The sequence below is a fragment of the Chiloscyllium plagiosum genome, chromosome 2 (assembly GCF_004010195.1).
Source record: "Chiloscyllium plagiosum isolate BGI_BamShark_2017 chromosome 2, ASM401019v2, whole genome shotgun sequence".
Classification (NCBI taxonomy): domain Eukaryota; kingdom Metazoa; phylum Chordata; class Chondrichthyes; order Orectolobiformes; family Hemiscylliidae; genus Chiloscyllium; species Chiloscyllium plagiosum.
This window is the reverse complement of record NC_057711.1, coordinates 85,724,059-85,744,234: the sequence shown is the minus strand read 5'-3', so window position 1 is coordinate 85,744,234 and position 20,176 is coordinate 85,724,059. Positions and strand designations below refer to the sequence as shown.

Sequence of the window (20,176 nt, the reverse complement as noted above, 5' to 3'; positions counted from 1 at the left end):
CCCCACTCCGGCCTATCACCCTCACCTTGACCTCCTTCCACCTATCGCATTTCCAACGCCCCTCCCCCAAGTCCCTCCTCCCTACCTTTTATCTTAGCCTGCTGGACACACTTCCCTGATTCCTGAAGAAGGGCTTATGCCCGAAACGTCGATTCTCCTGCTCCTTGGATGCTGCCTGACCTGCTGCGCTTTTCCAGCAACACATTTTCAGCTCTGATCTCCAGCATCTGCACTCCTCACTTTCTCCTAGAGGAAAGTAGTTGACCAGATTAGGTAATGATCACTCCAGCTCATCATCATGCAGGTCACATAGACATCTCCAAGATGGCAGCAAAGCAGAAACCTTGAGTCAGAACTCATCACTCCATTCGTTTCTTTTATTTTTTTTGCTCTCTCTCCACATTTAATTTTTCCTTTTTACTTCTTATCCGCAGGAGCAACGGCGATGTCAGGGGTAAAAGCCAGCGTGGACTCGACCTCCCGGTTTCAGCATAGGCTCGAACTCCCAGCCTCGAGGGGAAGCACGACATGGTGTGGGTTGGAAAGACTGTTATTCTGAACTCTTGTTTCTCGAATTTATTACTGTACTTTTTATTACTTTATTTTTCTAATCTTTTCCCTCAAAATTTGTACTTAAGAATCTGTACCTAGGTATCTTGGTACCGAAGATAGTATCATAAGTGGCATCTTGTAAACCTTTCACTGTACTCATGAGAGTTCACGTGACAATAAAGCTAATCCTAATTCTAAACCCTGGCAGTTCCTTAATCAAATAGGTGCCAACGCCTTGAGTGACAGTGTTGCCATGAAGTCTTGATTTGGTCCCGCCAAAATGTATACTCTAGTCCATGTTCTAGGCATTTCAACAGGAAATGGACTTTTAACACCTTTTTTCCCTATGGCTTCTTTGCCAATCAAGCTTTTCCAGACTTTTACATCCCTTCCAAATCTAGTATTAAAATCTCCAAGGAGAACCAGTTTGTCTCCTTGTGGAGACATGAAATAACTGACAAGGCTGGAATCGAATTTCACTTTGATCTCATCTGTTGCTTTTAATGTTTGGGTGTATACACTGACAACTGTGGTGAAATGCTTCTGGGTTAGAGTGACTGAACTAAATGGGACTTTCATTTATCCCACAGGGTTTTTTGAGACATTCAGCTTTTGCTAACATTGCTGTTAATGGCAAAGCCACACCCGTGGCGTCTGCAATCTTCTTTCTAGGAGAAGGCGTATTCGTCACCCCGTATTCTGAACTGAACCATTCCTACCAATCGTGTCTCACTCAGGACAGCAAAGTTGTTATTAGTGTTGGAGTACCTGGGCTGTGAAACAAGAATTTTCGACGCATTTTGAAATGGAATGTGCAACCCACTCAATTTTAAAATAAGCAGATTCTGTAACCATGGTGAAGGATTAGGGGACTAGGGTGAAACTGAACACAGCAAAAGAGATGAAGTAAATTGCAAAGTCATGCATCTATTTTGACTTTAAAATGAAGATTGTAGAATGAACGAAAGACAGGCAGAAAAGGAATTCAACAATTCTGCAATCCAACAACAGAATTATTTAAAAGTCAGCACTTAGATGAAGAAACTTGATATAACTTTGATGCAGGGAGAGCCAATAGTAAAATATTCACGATTCGGCTGTTTTCCTAACCCACTCTCTCACCCACCCACCATGGAAAAGAAAAATGTGGAACTTGAAAATTATTGCTTGTGGATTAAATTAGTTCTCAGAAATAAAGCGAAGATGTGTAGAATAAAGGGAAGAGATTAAAACAAATGAAAGCAGACTTTTCTATACAAAATTATATTTATTGACCATGACACAAACATCAAGATCTTGCATAAAAATTATTAAAAAGAAATATGACTAATCATCCTGCTGCTGAAGCATAATTTTGGAGTATAACTTCCTTTCTTACATATTACCAAATAAAATACACTATTTAACCTCAAACAAGAAGAATAATCAACAGAATGCGACCACATGAGGGAATGCAAACATGGTCAAGAGCAGAACAAACAAAAACAGAAACTGGAAGAGCTCAAGGAGGTTCTTCAGTATCTATGGAAAGAAAACAGTTAACAGTTCAAGCTCAGTGACCCTTCTTCAGAATTCCAGTCAAGAACAGTTCTGTTGCCATCCATCAATAAATTAGAACATCCCAGCAGGAACCAATGAACAGCTTCCAAGATTCTGCCTCTCTCTCTCTTCCCTGTACCCACAGTCATAGAGATGTACAGCATGGAAACAGACCTTTCGGTCCAACTCGTCCATGCTGACCAGATATCCCAACCCAATCTAGTTCCACTTGCCAGCACCCACCCCATATCTCTCCAAACCCTTCCTATTCATATACCCATCCAGATGCCTTTTCAATGTTGCAATTGTACGAGTCTCCACCACTTCTTCTGGCAGCTCATTCCATACACGTACCACTCTCCGCGTGAAAAAGTTGCCCCTGAGGTCTCTTTTATATCTTTCCTTCTCACCCTAAACCTATGCCCTCTAGTTCTGGACTCTCCCACCCTAGGTAAAATACCTTGTTGATTTATCCAATCCACGCCCCTCATGATTTTATAAACCTTTATGAGGTCACCCCTCAGCCTCTGACACTCCAGGGAAAACAGTCCTAGCCTGTTCAACCTCACTCTATAGCTCAAATCCTCCAAATCTGGCAACATCCTTGTATATCTTTTTTGAACCCTTTCAAGTTTCACAACATCTTTCCGATAGGAGGGAGACCAGAACTGCACACAATATTCCAAAAGTGGCCTAACCAACATCCTGTACAAGCAACATGACCTCACAACCTCTATACTCAATACTCTATCCAATAAAGGAAAGCATACCAAATGCTTTCTTCACTATCCTATCTACCTGCGACTCCACTTTCAAGAAGCTATGAATCTGCACTTCAAGGTCTCCTTGTTTAGCAACACTTCCTAGGACCTTACCATTAAGTGTATAAGTCCTGCTAAGATATGCTTTCCCAAAATGCAACACCTACCCTTTATCTAAATTAAATTCCATCTGCCACGTCTCAGCCCATTGGCCCATCTGATCAAGATCCCGTTGTAATTTGAGGTAATCTTTTTCACTGTCCACTATCTCACCAATTTTGGTGTCATCTGCAAACTTACTAACTATACCTCCTACGTTCACATCCAAATCATTTAAATAAATGACAAAAAGTAGAGGACCCAGCACCAATCCTTGTGGCACTCCACTGGTCACAGGCCTCCAGTCTGAAAAACAACCCTCCACCACCACCCTCTGTCTTCTACCTTCCAGCCAGTTCTGTCTCCAAATGGCTAGTTCTCCCTGTATTCTATGAGATCTAATCTTGCTAATCAGTCTCCCATGGAGAACCTTGTCGAACGCCTTATTTCCAAAGGAAAAAACAAAGCCTACTGCAATGTCCCCACCATTAGTCTGACAAACATCCATACAAATCAGCTATTTAAATTTTGTAACTGTTCAGCTTGGTTAAGCAGCAGCATGCTTGCATTCAAGTAGGCCTTGGTTTTATCCTCATTCTGGACTGGAGTTCAAATTGGTGCTGATACTTGAGTGGAGCATGCAGTGACAGCTGGCTTAACTTCCAGTGAAATGTTTAAACCAGCATATGAATTAGGAGCCCAAGTGGTCCATTCTGTCCCTTTAGCCCATTCCGCCAATCAAAACAGGATTATGTCTGATCAGATTGTGGCCTCAACTCCAAACTCCTGTCTAATCAAATACCTTTCAACTCCCTTGTTAGTCAAAAATTCACTTAGCTTCCCTTAAGAATATTCAATAATCCTGTCATCACCACTCTCTGGCAAAGAGTTTCACAAACTTGTGAATCAGAGATTAAAATTCTCAGGTCCGCCTTAAATGGGAGATTTTTTTCTGAAACTTCATCTCCTTGTTCTAGTTTTAATAAACATGGGGAAACATCCTCCCAGCAACAACCACTGATTATTTTGAGTAGCCTGCAAATACCTGAATATTTAACAAGTCTGACGATATGAAAAACAGGAATATATCTGATGATCGAGCCACACTTTTGCATAGTGACAATTTCTATCAATGTAGCACCAGTACCATGTTTAAGTTATCCAAATGACATGATCAGCAGTGATTAAACATAGATTTTCAAACCAAAAAAATGACAATGTAAATATTGCTGTTTGATTTTTATTAAAAGAGGATAGTGACATCTTATGTAAATATCTGTCAGTACGTTCAGGATATAAATAGCATGCATTGCATGCTAATGAGCTGCAGCTTTTTCATGCAGTGATTTGAAAATTACATCCTCAAAATTGACCCTCTGCATTTATTACTTACAGGATTCAGAGATGGGAGTTAAACCAGGATACCTGCAACATTCATAAACAGTCAACATCACCCTGTTTTGGTGGAAATTCTAGCAACCTTATAATATAGAGACCGGAGGGAAAAAATTTTAACATTAATCTGTGCTAAATGCTATTTATTACATGACAAACACACTACCACACAACATCAATATGTGTCAGTTGTAGTATGGATCAAGTATCATATTACATGCATTTAATAAGAAAATGGATTTGGATATTGTTAGGGACCAGACCAAACCTTCAAAATATATTAAGCTTCCCTATACCATAACTCTTTTCTCATTTTAAAAGGCAAGTGTTGCAATTCAATGGGTCTAAGCAAAACACACTTTATTCATATACTATAGTAAAAATAGAACAAAAGAAAAGAAACTAGAATAAATTTAATTCTATGGAAAACTTAACAAAAGAATGTGTTATTAACTACTAAACCATTCCAATCCATAAACACATTCTTGACAAAAGGCATATTCAGTAAAATGGATCGTCTCACAAGCAATTCTACAGCAGGAAGCGAACCCCCAGCTTTTAGCTGTAACTGAGTGGGAAAACAAGCAGCTTCAAGACCCCAGCAGCTGCTGCTGATACTGAAACTAAAAATCCTGGTTCTGTGGGAACTTGACACACCCATCCAGGCTGCTTCCATTGTTTCAACTTTAAAAAGGAACCCGAAGGCCTCACAAGTGGTTAACTTTATATAACCTTTCAATAGACAGCTCACTACCTCTGTCTTAAAACCTCTCTTCAATAAAAAGGACAAAATATACCGTTTAAATATTGTCACAATATAGTGGAGCATTAACAAGCAATTTATAGAACCTTAGACATTGTAAACATCCAATACTGAATAATGTGTCATTACCATGACTAACCGAAACCGGCCAGAATCAAAGGTTTGAGTTGATAGTCAATCAAACTCAATACAATATAAAAACGTAACATGGTGAAATTACTAGCCACTGTTCAAGCACGGCAAATATTTTTCCATTCAAGCTCCATGATAATGTATGATTGGCCGATGAATATTACTATTCAACTAAAGCAGCATTGTTATATGGTAGCAAAACATAACAATTAAATTTCATTTTGCAATGATTGCGAGTTAAACATTGATCTTGCACCTCTGGAGAGGAGGATGAAAGCACCTTCTTGATGCCAAATGGAAAAACTAAAATGTGAAGCGTGCGTCAATTTCAAGACAGTTTCCGGCAAGTATGCAATGAGATTATAAAACTGATCTGCATTCATTTTTAATTGGCAAAATCATTCAGAGAAATCATAGAATGATTGACAAGTGATTGGGAAAATAGGCTTGCACTGGTTTAGCAGGATAAGCTCCTTTAAGGCAAGAGCTAAAATGTACTTGAGGAGCTTTTTCTTCATCATCATGGTAACACTCCATCATGCACATCCCTTGCCTTGGTGAACATAAACTTAGGTAAAAGCTACAAGTTGCAGTTTATTCGAAAAATATGTTGTTCAGAATGCCCAAAGAGGACAGCATATTTAATAAATATATCAACATTTTCAATAAGGTTTTGGAAATGAACCTATAATTACAACACTTTAATCACAACATCGTAAGCTCAAAATGCATCAGCTTCGAAGAAGCACACAAAGCAGAACAAAATATTTTAGATCATCTGCCATCCAAACAACATCACATTAATACCACTTATAGTAAAAGGCATTTGTGTCAATGTTACATACTTTGATTGCCACCAAAACCAGCGCTTGCAGAAAACTGCTATATACAACACCCCATGTCCAATCCTATTGCATATCACTAAACAAAATGATTAAATAAGCAATATTTTGGAAGCATCTTCAAAGTACTAAAGGATGTTCAAAGAAATTTCAAAGTACTATGGGGAAAATAAATGTTTCTATCATTGCTAAAGCAATCATGTACACATCATCTTCCACATTTTTGTTATTCTGCACCATTATCTGATTATGGCTGTTCCATATATCACAGAATAAAACTTAATTTCACACACCAAAACAAAATGCGTTCAAAAGTAACCAACCTGTCACTTTGGTCTTTGGTCCACCGAACCGAACCACCCTCCGGCTTTGTTTCGTAGTAGATTCGCAATACACGTGGGAAGTCTTTGGGAGTTTGTATCCCTAATTTCTTTATTTGCAAGCTCCACCTGTCAGTCTGGAACTGCAGTTCTCCACATCCAGGGGCTTTACTGCACTCGAGATAGTAACAATGTTGTTCCTGCCAGCATTCTGCTCCTAAACCAAGAATAGCATCCAGAATCCTACTCTGCACATCATTCTGCAGTTGCTGAGAATAAATATTATTTTTTGACATGGACATGTCTATTCCAATCAGTCTCTCAATACCCGGTGTAGCAGTGACATTCACTTCTTCTACCTTATTCACCACAAGATCACAACAATCCAGCACCAAGACAAAATCATCCCCATTACTGCAGTGTTCCCTTCTACCAGAAATCCCACTAGTCCATTCTGTGTTGCCATGGTTACAATTGTTAACATTAGTAACTCTGCCACCACTATGCTTAGATAGATTGTATATCTTATCCACAGATGCAGAAGCAGCAGTACTTGCAGTGGAATTGCATGAAGATCCGGGTTGCTCAGTTTCAAATAATTCCTCCGAGTAAGGACAACAACCTGTTCCCACAGAATCATATATTTTTCCGTATGTTTTGTTGATTTCTAGATACAGAACAATGGTGCCACTGATGACTTTTCTATCAAAGTTCACTGTCAGATCCAACACATAGTGCCTGACTACGATGGAGCCAACATTTGCCATGAGAGGAAGGTCATCTTTATTGGGGTCAGGAGCTGACTCTGTACTTTCATTCATAGCAGAAGGAAGTTACTGTTCAACAATATTTTAAAAATCATAAATGTAAGGAACGGCAGTGTTCCAGTGCTAACACCAGTTTTTCAATACTGTTGTTTAAAAACACCAAAGGTTTTTGCAAGCTGATCCCATGTCTTCGTAGCTATTTGCATTTTCTTCTGTTAAAACCTGTACACAAAAAAAAATTACCAATCATGCAACTAATTTAAAAGCTGTCTCTAAAACTACCCTGATAAAGTTATACTCTGTAGAGAATTACATTCTTAGGTTTTGCCTACATTACGATGCTTATACAGAGACCTGGAACTTTTACCAGAGCTTATCAATTAAATCTACAATGTCTAATGTGCTATGCTGGATTTTTCTAAAAAGACATTTGTTTTAGGTGAAAGGAATGGGAAATGACATCTTGAACATATTAAAATTTTAAGGCTGCTGTTAGGGTTAATTTGACAGCTAAGCCCCTGAGAGTTTACAATTTACAGCCTCAGAGCAGATACTGGCATGAAATCTACCTGGAGAAGTAGTTTTATGTCACACTGAGGCAGATTCAGGCTGCAGAAATATACACAGTTGTACTTTCCAGTAGAGGCAATGATTAGGTAAAAGTTTGCCCTGTCCCAGCCTACCAGATATTATAAGAATACAACAGACTTGATAATAACAAAGAATTAATGTTAATGAAGTCATTATTTGAATTCATTGTAAACTTTATTAGTATACTAAAGCTACAAGTACATTCTTCAAAAAAAGGTACAGTTTTTAATTTACAGAATTTGTGTTTGAAAAATAAATAGTAAGATCCAAAAGACAATGTAGTCAGAATGGGAACCAACACTAAAAAACAAAAAGAAAAACAGAATAGAATAAGAGAACAGTATGTTTTGCATGTTGCACACTCTTTAAATGCTTATAAAGCAAACACGGAGAAAAAAAATCACCACATATAAAAATCTGAAGCACCATAAATAACAAATATTAAGCTGACTGTTTTAATACCATCTAATATGAAACTGCACTTAATTAGCAAATGGAGCAAACAATCTGACATTCTCAGAAAACATTCATGAATTTTTGGCATATTTAAAATAATTGCAATGATCTTTAACATCTAATTAAGTGTCATAATTAAATTTAACTGCAAAATTCATATACCACTATATTGCTATTTAAAATATTAAATAAAATGGCTAATGAAAGTTGTAAGCATAATAAGCAATATGTTGTGCAAAAAGGGTTTGTAATTCATGTTTCCTCTGCATGGTGCAATGCATACATTAAACTGGAAGTGTACAGAAATTTGTTATATAGAACTTGCTTCATTCATCGTGAATGGTCAGCAATTGTTTTGGCCTGTTTAATATTGAGGTCAACGAATTAAATTAGTCTAATTATTGCATTTGGTTTTAAATCTGGGCAGCAATTCAACAAGTTAATTGTTTTTATAACCTTTCAGTGAAAAAAAATAAACTTGCCCAAGAGCACAATTCCCATTCTGCGGAACATACTGTGCATTGGAGAAGTTTGGAGTCAAGACTGAACAGAAACATTAATACAGGCAGCGCCACAATGTGGCGGTGAGTAGTCTGCGCACACAGCGCAAGACGCAGGAATTTTGGTTACACATTTCAGGAGGCTTAAAGAAAATCAATGTTCTCTTGCAACATTGCACTACTGCCTGTAACTATTAAGAAACGCATCCAAAAGGAAAACTACAAAAGGTCCCCTACAATCCATGCCATACTGAATACTGGGTTATGAGCATCTTTTCACGTTTCATTCTTGTTTCTTTAAATTTGAAAACTGGAATGACAAGAACCAAAGTCTGTGCTGCTCATCGCCGATCACGGGATTACAGTGAAACCTACAATGTGTCACCGCACTGTTATCGCAGCCACTGACCTTATTCAATCGATCACTTTCTCTGCAGCCGTTACACAAACAAACCCCACACATTTCAACACACAATCAGCAGCAAATGGTCACTCACAACCTCTACATCCCAACGACAGGCGCACCCGGATTGCGTCATCACTCTGCGCCCGGCCGCCCGGGAAAACACCTGCGATGATCCTTTATCGCCAGCAGAGGGCGCAGGCAGAGCCTTCGAGCGAGGAGTGTTATAATGGAATGGTACAGTTCCTTTTCCACTTCTGTACTGCACACTCAGCTGTGTGTTCCAGTATTTCTGTTCAGGAACTTTTATTTTCGCTGCATCACTTGTGGCTCAATTAGTAGCACCGCGCCCTTTCCTGTGGTCTATGAGATTGTGTGTTCAGGGACAGAAGAAATCAAGCATGTGTACTCATGTTGGGAGCGCTGCCTGCTGGAGGGATCACCATTCAAATGGGGTGTTAGGCCAAAGGCCTCTATCTGTCTATTCAGGTGGATATGAAAGATCCCATGGCCTTTTTTTCAAAGAAGAGCAGGGATTTTATCCCTGGTGTCCTGACCAGTATGGTATTTGTTCATCAACCAACTTCACAAACATAACCTCCTACATTGCCATTTGTGGGAGGTTGCTGTGCACATTTTGGCTGCTGCGTTTTCTATATTACTGCAGTGACTGCACTTCAGAGATATTTCATGTACTTTAAGACATCTGTTAGACATGAAATATATTTACATAAATGCAGTTTTTCTTTTTTTAATAAGTTGGAACATACCCAATGGCATTGCTCCTGCTAAATTAGCAGATGCATAAGATGGGGCACGGATGCTTGAAAATATATTAAGTAGCATAGCATCATACAGTACAGAAGAAGTCCTACAGCCCATCACGTCTGTACCACCAAAATCTATGACTACCTACACTAGTCCCACTTTCCAGCACTTGGCCTTTAGCCTTTTTTTCATATAGAGTCCCTACAGTATGGAAACAGGCCCTTTAGCCTAACAAGTCCACACCGACCCTCCGAAGAGTACCCCAGCCAGACCTATTCCCCTAACCTATTACTCTACATTTCCCCTGACTAATGTACCTAACCTACACATCCTTGAACACTATGGCCAATTTAGCTTAGCCATTTCACCTAACCTGCACATCTTTGGACTGTAGGAGGAAACACATGTAGACACAGGGAGAATGTGCAAACTCCACACAGACAGTCGCCCGAGACTGAATCAAACTAGTGCTGTGAGGCAGCAGTGCTAACCACTGAGCCACTGTGCCGCCCAGTACCACAACTAATGTCCATACCCCTCATAATCTTATACACCTCTATCAGGTTCCCCCTCATTTTCTCTTCTCTAAAGCAAACAACCAGAGCTGAAATGCTGCTTCCCAAGCAACATCCTGATGAATCTACTTTGTACTCTCCCCAATGCCATCCCATCTTTACTATACTGTGGTGACCAGAATTGTACACAGTACTCCAGCTGTTGCCTAACCAAGATTTGGAGATGCCGGTGTTGGACTGTGTGTACAAACTTAAAAATCAAATGACTACAGGTTATAATTCAACAAGTTTATTTGGAAGCACTGGCTTTCAGAGGGCTGCTCCTTCATCAGGTGGTTATGGAATATAATGTTGTAAGACACAGAATTTATAGCAAAAGTTTACAGTGTGATGTAACTGAAAAAGTTCTGGGTAATCCAAGATGGAGGACGTGAATAATTTCTGGCTGTAACATCTTTTTTGAGGTATTTTAGGTGTTGGAGGTGATTTCCTTGAATTCCAGGAGCAGCAATTACTGTTTTATGTGCTGTTGCATTGTTTTGGAACTTTGGAGAAAATATCAAAACAACAGCACTTTTAAAAGGGAGGGGAACAGACAAAGGAAGCATTTGACGAGGTCAGTGCAGGAGAGAGAGACAAAAAAACCCACACTGCTAACTGACACAGCAGTGAACCTGCGCAGTTACTACCTTTGCTGTTTGAATTCATGTATCACTGGACATTGGAGTGCGTCTGGGAAAATTAACAGACAGTGAAACTCACAACTGATCTTGGAGGAACCTGTTTGGGAGGGGTCACAGCACAGAAACAGATAAGTGGATATTTTAAGCGTGGCCTTATAGTAAGTCTGCAGTAGTGAGTAGAGTGGCTTCTTTCTTGATTATATGTTTTATTGAGATATGTCTCTTGATTAAAATACAAGCTATAAGTATTAATTTAACCTGGAACAGTGTTTTGTAGAGGAATAAGGCAGTGCAATTTTCTGGTCTGTAGATTGAAAGGAGCAAAAATGGTATTTAGTAGAGTGATAAGCTCTTCTTGTTAGATGTGAGAGTTTAGGGAGAGTTTACGGGTTGCTGAGGATTATATCTGCAATAAATGCCGTTGGTTGCGAATCCTATCAAATCGGATGTTTCGATTGGAGAGACAGTTAGAAGCAATGAGGAATTTACAAGAGCAATTAGATGTGATGGATGGCAGTTACAGGAAAGGGGAAAAGTCACAGATACAGTCACATAGATGGGTTAACTCCAGGAAAGGTAAGAGAGGTAGGCAGTTAGTGCAGGAGTCTTCTGTGGCTATCCCTATGTCTGCTGTTTTGGAAAATGTAGGGGGTGATGGAATCCTAAGGGAATGTAGTACAAACAGCTAAGTTTCTGGTATTGAGACTGGCTCTAATGCAATGGGGGGTATCGTCAGGTTCCGAGGTACAGACAGATGTCAGTATGGCCAGCAGCAAAAAATCAGAATGGTGTGTTGCCTCCCTGGTGCCAGGATCAAGGATGTCTCAGACAGAGTGCAGAATGTTCTCAAGGGGGAAGAGGTCCAGCAGGAGGTCATTGTACACATTGGAACCAACGACATAGGAAGGGAAAAGGTTGAGATTCTGAAGGGAGATTATCGAGAGTTAGGCAGGAATTTTAAAAGGAGGCCCTCGAGAGTAGTAATATCTCGATTACTCCCGGTGCTACGAGCTAGTGAGGGCAGGAATACAAGAATTGAGCAGATGAATGCATAGCTGAGGAGCTGGTATATGGGAGAAGGATTCACATTTTTGGATCATTGGAAGCTCTTTTGGGGTAGACGTGACCTGTACAAGGACAGATTGCATTTAAATTGGAAGGGGTCTAATATACCGGCAGGGAGATTTGCTAGAGCTGCTTGCAGGGATTTAAACTAGTAAGGTGGGTGGCTGGGACCCAGGGAGATAGTGAGGAAAGAGATCAATCTGAGACTGGTACAGTTGAGAACAGAAACGAGTCAAACAGTCAGGGCAGGCAGGGACAAAACAGAGAACAAGGTAAGACTGATAATTAAACTGCATTTATTTTAATGCAAGAGGGCTAACAGGGAAGGCAGATGAACTCAGGGCATGGTTAGGAACATGGGACTGGAATATCATAGCAATTACAGAAACATGGCTCAGGGATGAGCAGGACTGGCAGCTTAACGTTCCAGGATACAAATGCTACAGGAAGGACAGAAAGGGAGGCAAGAGAGGAGGGGGAGTGGTGTTTTTGATAAGGGATAGCATTCCAGCTGTAGTGAGGGAGGATATTCCCGGAAATACATCTAAGAAAGGTATTTGTGTGGAACTGAGAAATAAGAAAGGGATGATCACCTTCCTGGAATTGTATTATAGACACCCTAATAGTCAGCGGGAAATTGGGAAACAAATTTGTAAGGAGATCTCAGTGATCTTTAAGAATAATTGGGTATGGTAGGGGATTTTAACCTTCCAAATATAGACTGCGAATGCCATAGTGTTAAGGGTTCAGAAGGAGAGGAATTTGTTAAGTGTATGCAAGAAAACTTTCTGATTCAGTATGTGGATGTATCTACTAGAGAAGGTGCAAATCTTGAACTACTCTTCGGACATAAGGCAGGACAGGTGACTGAGATGTCAGTGGGGGAGCACTTTGGGGCCAGCGACCATAATTCTGTTAGTTTTAAAATAGTGATGGAAAAGGATAGACCAGATCTAAAAGTTGAAGTTCTAAATTGGAGAAAGGCCAATTTTGACGGTATTAGGCAAGAACTTTCAAAAGCTGAATGGGGGCAAATGTTCGCAGGTAAAGGGATGGCTAGAAAATGGGAAGCCTTCAAAAATTAGATAACGAGAGTCCAGAGACAGTATATTCCTGTTAGGGTGAAAGGAAGGGCTGGTAGATAAAGGGAATGCTGGAAGACTAAAGAAATTGAGGGTTTGGTTAAGAAAAAGAAGGAAGCATATGTGAGATATAGACAGGATAGATCAAGTGAATCCTTAGAAGCGTATAAAGGCAGTAGGAGTATAGTTATAAGAGAAATCATGAGGCAAAAAGGGGACATGAGATAGCTTGGGCAAATACAGAAGAGAATCCAAAGGGCTTTTACAAATACATTAAGGACAATAGGGTAACTAGGGAGAGAATAGGGCCCCGCAAAGATCAGCAAGGCAGCGCTTGACAGGGGAGATACTAAACAAGTATTTTGCATCAGTATTTACTGTGGAAAAAGATATAGAAGATATAGAATGTAGGGAAATAGATGGTGACATCTTGAAAAACGTCCAGATTACAGAGGAGGAATTGCTGGATGTCTTCAAACGCATAAAGGTGGATAGATCCCCAGGACCTGATCAAGTGTACCCTAGAACTCTGTAGGAAACTAGGGAAGTCATTGCTGGGCCTCTTGCTGAGATATTTGTATCATCGATAGTCACAGGTGAGTTGCTGGAAGACTGGAGGTTGGCTAACGTAGAGCCACTGTTTAAGAACGGTGGTAAGGACAAGCCAGGGAACGATAGACCAGTGAGCCTAATGTGGGCAACTTGTTGAAAGGAATCCTGAGGGACAGGATGTATTTGGAACGGCAAGGACTGATTAGGGATAGTCAGCATGGCCTTGTGCATGGGAAATCATATGTCTCAAACTTGATTGAGTTTTTTGAAGAGGTAACAAAGAGGATTGATGAGGGCAGAGCGGTAGATGTGACCTGTATGGACTTCAGTAAGGTGTTTGACAAGGTTCCCTATGGGAAACTGGTTAACAAGGTTAGACCTCATGGAATACAGGGAGAACTAGCCATTTGGATACAGAACTGGCTCTAAGGTAGAAGAAAGAGGGTGGTGGTGGAGGGTTATTTTTCAGCCTGGAGGCCTGTGACCAGTGGAGTGCCACAAGGATCGGTGTTGGGTCTACTACTTTTTGTCATTTATATAAATGATTTGGATGTGAGCATAAGAGGTATAGTTAGTAAGTTTGCAGATGACACCAAAATTGGAGGTGTGGTGGACAGTGAAGAAGATTACTTCAGATTACAACAGGATCTTGATCAGATGGGCCAATGGGCTGAGAAGTGGCAGGTGGAGTTTAATTTACATAAATGTGAAAGCATATCTTAGCAAGACTTATACACTTAATGGTAAAGTTCTAGGGACTGTTGCTGAACAAAGAGACCTTGGAGTGCAGCCTTGAAAGTGGAGTTGCAGGTAGATAGGATAGTGAAGAACGCATTTTGTATACTTTATTGGCCAGAGTACTGAGTACAGGAGTTGGGAGATCATGTTGCGGCTGTACAGGACATTGGGGCTGTACAGGACATTGGTTAGGCCACTGTTGGAATATTGCGTGCAATCCTGATCTCCTTCCTATGGGAAAGATGTTGTGAAACTTGAAAGGGTTCAGAAAAGATTTACAAGGATGTTGCCAGGGTTGGAGGATTTGAGCTAAAGGGCGAGGTTGAATAGGATAGGGCTGTTTTCTCTGGAGTGTCAGAGGCTGAGGGGTGACCTTGTAGAGGTTTATAAAATCATGAGGGGCATGGATAGGATAAATAGACAAAGTCTTTTCCCTGGGTTGGGGGAGTGCAGAACTAGAGGGCATAGGTTTAGGGTGAGAGGGGAAAGATATAAAAGAGACCTAAGGGGCAGCTTTTTCACGCAGAGGATGAAACGTGTATGGAATGAGCTGCCAGAAGAAGTGGTGGAGGCTAATTAAGTTGCAACATTTAAAAGGCATCTGGATGGGTATATAAATAGGAAGGATTTGGAGGGATATGGGCCTTGTTCTGGCAGGTGGGACTAGATTAGGTTGGGATATCTGGTCAGCATGGACAAGTTGGACCGAAGAGTCTGTTTCCATGCTGTACATCTCTATGACTCTGTATATTGAAAAAGACCTTCATTATTTGTCAAATCTCTCATCTTTTAGAATGACCATGTTGGTTTCAGTTCTTTCATAGTTGTAATACCATACAACATTGTCATGGTCAATGCTGCAAGACGTGTCAGAGTGTCGACACGGATACCACCATTTCGCGTGGGGACACCTCCCACCATGTATGTGGCAGCTACTCATGTGACTCAGCCAATGTTGTCTATCTCATACACTGCAGGCAAGGATGCCCTGAGGCATGGTACATTGGTGAGACCAAGCAGAGGCTACAGCAATGGATGAATGGAGACCACACAACAACTGACAGGAGCGTTCCCTCCCCCAGTCAAAGAACACTTCAGCGGTCTGGGACATTCGACCTCGGACCTTCGGGTGACTGTCCTCCTCGGGACAGGAAACAACAAAAAGTGGCCGAGCAGGGGCTGATAGCCAAGCTTGACACCCATGGGGATGGCCTTATTAGAGACCTTGGGTTCATGTAACACTACCGGTGATTCCACTGCACTATATATACACACACACACACTCCTACAGACCTATAAACTCACGCAGACCCTCATACGGTCAGACATACACTCACACACACCCCCACTCACAGACTTATGCCCCTTTACACTCACACACACACTCTCACAGACACTCATAACCCCCCACACACACACCCCCACATACACATATAAGTTTATTGGGTGAATTTGTACTTGCAGAATTACATTTTACTTTGCTCAAAAACTGCAGGAATGCATGTAAGATTCTGTAAATCCATGTTTTAGATTAGAATCAGTCTGACCATTGTGGCACAGACAGTCTCACACAGGGCAGCTAACACCTTCAAAGCATTATCTGGGCTGACATGACACCAATTATTAAAGTTCACTTGAGAATGTAACTTTTAAAAAGGTTTTGCAATTTACATATGAAGAACTGAAACCAACATGGTCATTCTAAAAGATGAGAGTCTTAACAAACAATCCAGATCTTTATCAGTATATAATTTCAGTTCCATCACACTGTAAACGTTTGTTATAAGTTCTGTGTCTAACAATCTTAGACTCCACAATCACCTGATGAAGGCGCAGTGCTCCGAAAGCTAGTCCTTCCAAATAAACTGGTTGGACTATAACTTGGTGTTGTGTGATTTTTAACTTTGCCTAACCAAAGTTCTGTACAGCTCTAAAATGACCTCCCTGCTCTTATAATCTATGCCACAATTAAAAGGCATGTATCCCGTATGCCTTCTCAAGTACACTATTAACCTATTCTGCCACCTTCAAGGATCTGTGGACAAGCATTCAAGATCCCTCTTTTCCTCAGCTTCTCAGTATCTGGCAATTAACTGACTACTCCCTTGTCTCATTTCTTCTTCCAAAGTGCATCGGGGTTAAATTCTATCAGCCACTGATCTGCCCCTCTGACCAATCCATTTATATTCTCCTGTAACTTAACATCATCTTCCTCACTCTCAACTGTCCACCCAATATTTATGTAATTCAAAAACTTATTTATCATCCCCTCTATACTCTTATCTGCATAATTTATGAATATCACAAACAACAAGTGACCCTATGCTTCTCCACTGCACACCAGGCTCCAGTCACACAAACAGCCTTCTATCACCCTCTCTCCCTTACCATTAAGACAATTTTGAATCCATCTTGCCAAGTTACTCTGGATTCCATGAGGTTTTACCTTCTTTATCTGTCTCCCAAGTGGGACCTTGTCAAAGGCTTTGCTGAAATCCATTAAACTACATCAACTGCCCTGCCCTCATGTATATGCTTGATTACTTCCTTGAAATTCCACCCGATTTGTTAGGCATAACTTCCTTCTTACAAAACCATGCTGACTATTGCTGATCAAATCTTGCCTCTCCAAATGGAAATTAATTTCATCCTTCATCAATTTTTCCAAGTTTCCCTACAACTGATGTTAGACCCACTGGTTTATAGTTCGCTGCTGTATCTCTACCATCCTTCTTGTAAAGTGGAACCACTTTAGCTGTTCTCCAATCCTCTGGCACCTCCCCTATGGCCAGGGACAATTTAAAAGTTTGAATCAGGGCCACTGTAATTTCCTCCTATGTCTCCCACAACTGGGAACCTGGGATACAACTCATGCAGATCTGGCAATTTGTCCACTTTGAAACCTACCAAAATCTCTTATGCCTCCTCGCTTCTAATGGGATCTGCTCAGGAACTTCACGGCACATCTGCTCAAATTATATACTTTCATCCTCCTTCTCCTGAGTAAAGGCACATGTGAACACACAAATACATATTTTACGCTCTACCAATGTTGTCCAGTTTCACACACGGATTGCCCCTTTTGTCTGTAATAGGCCCACTCTTTCCCTGATTCCTCTCTCCCATTTGGTATAGTTGTAGAATATCTTGGGTTCTGCCTATTCTCGCTGGCCAGCATTTTTTCATGCCCCTATTTTGCTCTAACTGTTTTCTTGAGATCCCCCCTGCAGTTCCTAAACCTCTCTCAGGCCTCCATTGTTTTGTAACTCATTTCCTTTTTATGCATATTGCTAGACATGAATGGTTCTCTGAGCTTATTCATCCTACATTTCACCCTAAGGGAAACTTGTTGGGCCTGTACTCAGTACCTTTTTGAATAACTCCCACTGTTCTGCTATTTACCTTCAAATAGCTGTTTCCAGGCTATTTGGGCCAGATTCTGTCTTATTTTACTAAAATCTGTCTTACCCTAATCATAGAGTCATAGAGTTGTACAGCACAGAAATGAATCCTTCAGTCCAATTTGTCCATGCCAACAGATATCCTAAATTACCCTAGTCCCACTTGCCAGCATTTGGCCCATATCCCTCTAAACCTTTCCGATTCATATACCCATCCAAATGTCTTTTAAATGATGTAATTGTTATAAAAGCCTCTACCACTTCTTCTGGCAGCTCATTCCATGCATGCATCACCCTCCTCAAATCCATTTTGCAAACCATCTTTCACCTTTTCCATAAAAAACCCAAATTGTGATTGCTATTACTAAAATACTTTCCACTGTCACCTTGAACACATGTTCAGCCTCATTCCCCAGAATTAGGTCCAGCACTGCATCATCCCTTGTAGGACTTACCTGCATGTTGACATAAAAAAGGTCTCCTCTATACATTTCAAGAAATCTGCCTTCTAAACCCTTTGCACTCTAATTATTTGAATTAATAATTAGGTGTATGTCTTTGAGAATTGACTACATATCTGTTCCTCAATTGCCTGCTGACTGTTTGGGGACCTATAATACACTCCTAACAGTGTGACTGCTTGTTTTTATTCCCACAAAATCTCATTTGACTACCTTTTCAAGATTTCGCCCTTTGTTACTGCAGTGACTAACTCCCTAACTAATAGTGTGACACCACCTCCAGTTTTGCACGTTCCCTGTCCTACCTGAAGATCATATATCCTGGAATGTTAAGTTGTCAGGTGTGTCCCTCCCAAACATGTCTCTGTGACTGCATTTTATGTGTCAACTCATGCCGTTAACTGACCTGTTTACCACTAATTCTCCTGGTATTAAAGTAGAGGCTTCTGTTTACTCTCCAGGCACCAGAGTCTTAACTCGCTATACCTTGGTTCCTTTTCTAAGTTATGCTATGTTGCTATAACCCATGCCCCTGCTGAACTGGTTTAATTTCTACAGGGTTGTCTTGTAGTGCTGTGGTAGCTTCCTTTCAAGTATTCCAAATCTGTTGACTCTCCTCAATCCAACATGGATATTACTTCATTAAAAATTCTAATAGAATTGGCTTTATATACTCATGGCTTAGCTAAGATTGCAGATGATTATTTCTTTTGAAGTACTACATTTTCAGAACATGGGTTTGAGCTCAGTGTGTTTATTGTGAGGAGATTCTTTCATTGTTTTTCCAAATGGATCACCTTTTCAAATGTAGAGCTTCAAATTTAGTGATGCATTTTAAAAATGTTTTTCCATTGGCCTTTCAACTGTCCTGTGTTGTGGGTGTTTTTACTTTTGTGCCAAAAATGCAACTTTAGTTGATTTCAGTATAAAATAAGATTTCATTGAGAAACAGTATTGTTCTCAGCAATTATCTCTTCAATGTTGCAAAAGTTAAAAATGTAGGTGGTGTGAAGCAATGGGTTAGAAAATACAAATTAGCTGTTCAGCACTAAGTCAGCTTCCCAACTCCAACTTTACGCAACAAAAGTCTGTGTGTGGCTAGGTTTCAAAATTGTCTTAAATGCCATTTCACCCTAAGCTAATGAGATCTCCATTACCGTTCAAGGTTCATATAGTTGTCCTGATTGTGAAACTCAGTTTGCAGTCTGGATGCTCTGCAGTTGTGTAACTTTGAATTGCCCAACACTGAATAAACTAAATAACCTATCCAGTGTTAATGGTAAATTAGAATTACAAAATGACCAGATTAAATCATGCAGAAGGAAATAAATTAGAGCATCAGAGCAACCAGAAACCCAAGAAAATGGAAGGGATAATTGCCCCCAACCTCCACTTTGACAAGTTGAAAATCACACAGCAGCCACTACACCACAGTGATTGTGACTTAGGCAAACGTTCGACAGACATCAGACACCCACCAAGAGTACAGACAATTGTGAAGGGAAGAATGCGGAACTGGTCAGCTAGAAGATTAAATGTATGGAATTCATATTCCTCCTAGCCCCTGATTGAATATCTATTAAAAATATTAAAGACGAGATATGACCTTATATGGTCTGTTTACAGATTGTTAGTTAGGACACATAATATCAAATGCCAATTGACAGAGCCTGCATTGTATTTATTTAGCTCACTTGTGTTTCAGAATTGCTTTGGGGGTTTACAACCAACATAGAATAACAAATTGTTACACTATAAGTAAGCTCATGGATAAACCAGAAAACTAGATGG

The 20,176-nt window shown here is 40.3% G+C and overlaps 1 protein-coding gene across 7 annotated transcripts in view; it reads right to left on the bottom strand.

Moving 5' to 3' along the window:
- The window catches only part of LOC122561552 (aminopeptidase O (putative)), a 399,666-nt gene extending 390,369 nt beyond the window's left edge, over positions 1–9,297 (bottom strand). For 6 of the 7 annotated variants that reach the window (XR_006315040.1, XM_043713330.1, XM_043713335.1 and 3 more), the window contains exons 1-2: positions 9,127–9,295; positions 6,407–7,392 (exon numbers count right to left, since the gene is read on the bottom strand). Coding sequence is in view for 6 of the 7 variants with exons in the window: in XM_043713330.1 (XP_043569265.1) it covers positions 6,407–7,224 (818 nt within the window). In the remaining variant the exon portion in view is untranslated. Of the gene's footprint in view, positions 1–6,406; positions 7,393–9,126 lie in introns of all 7 variants that reach the window. The other variant, XM_043713375.1, reaches the window with a different exon arrangement.
- Between the last annotated feature and the right edge of the window lie 10,879 nt (positions 9,298–20,176).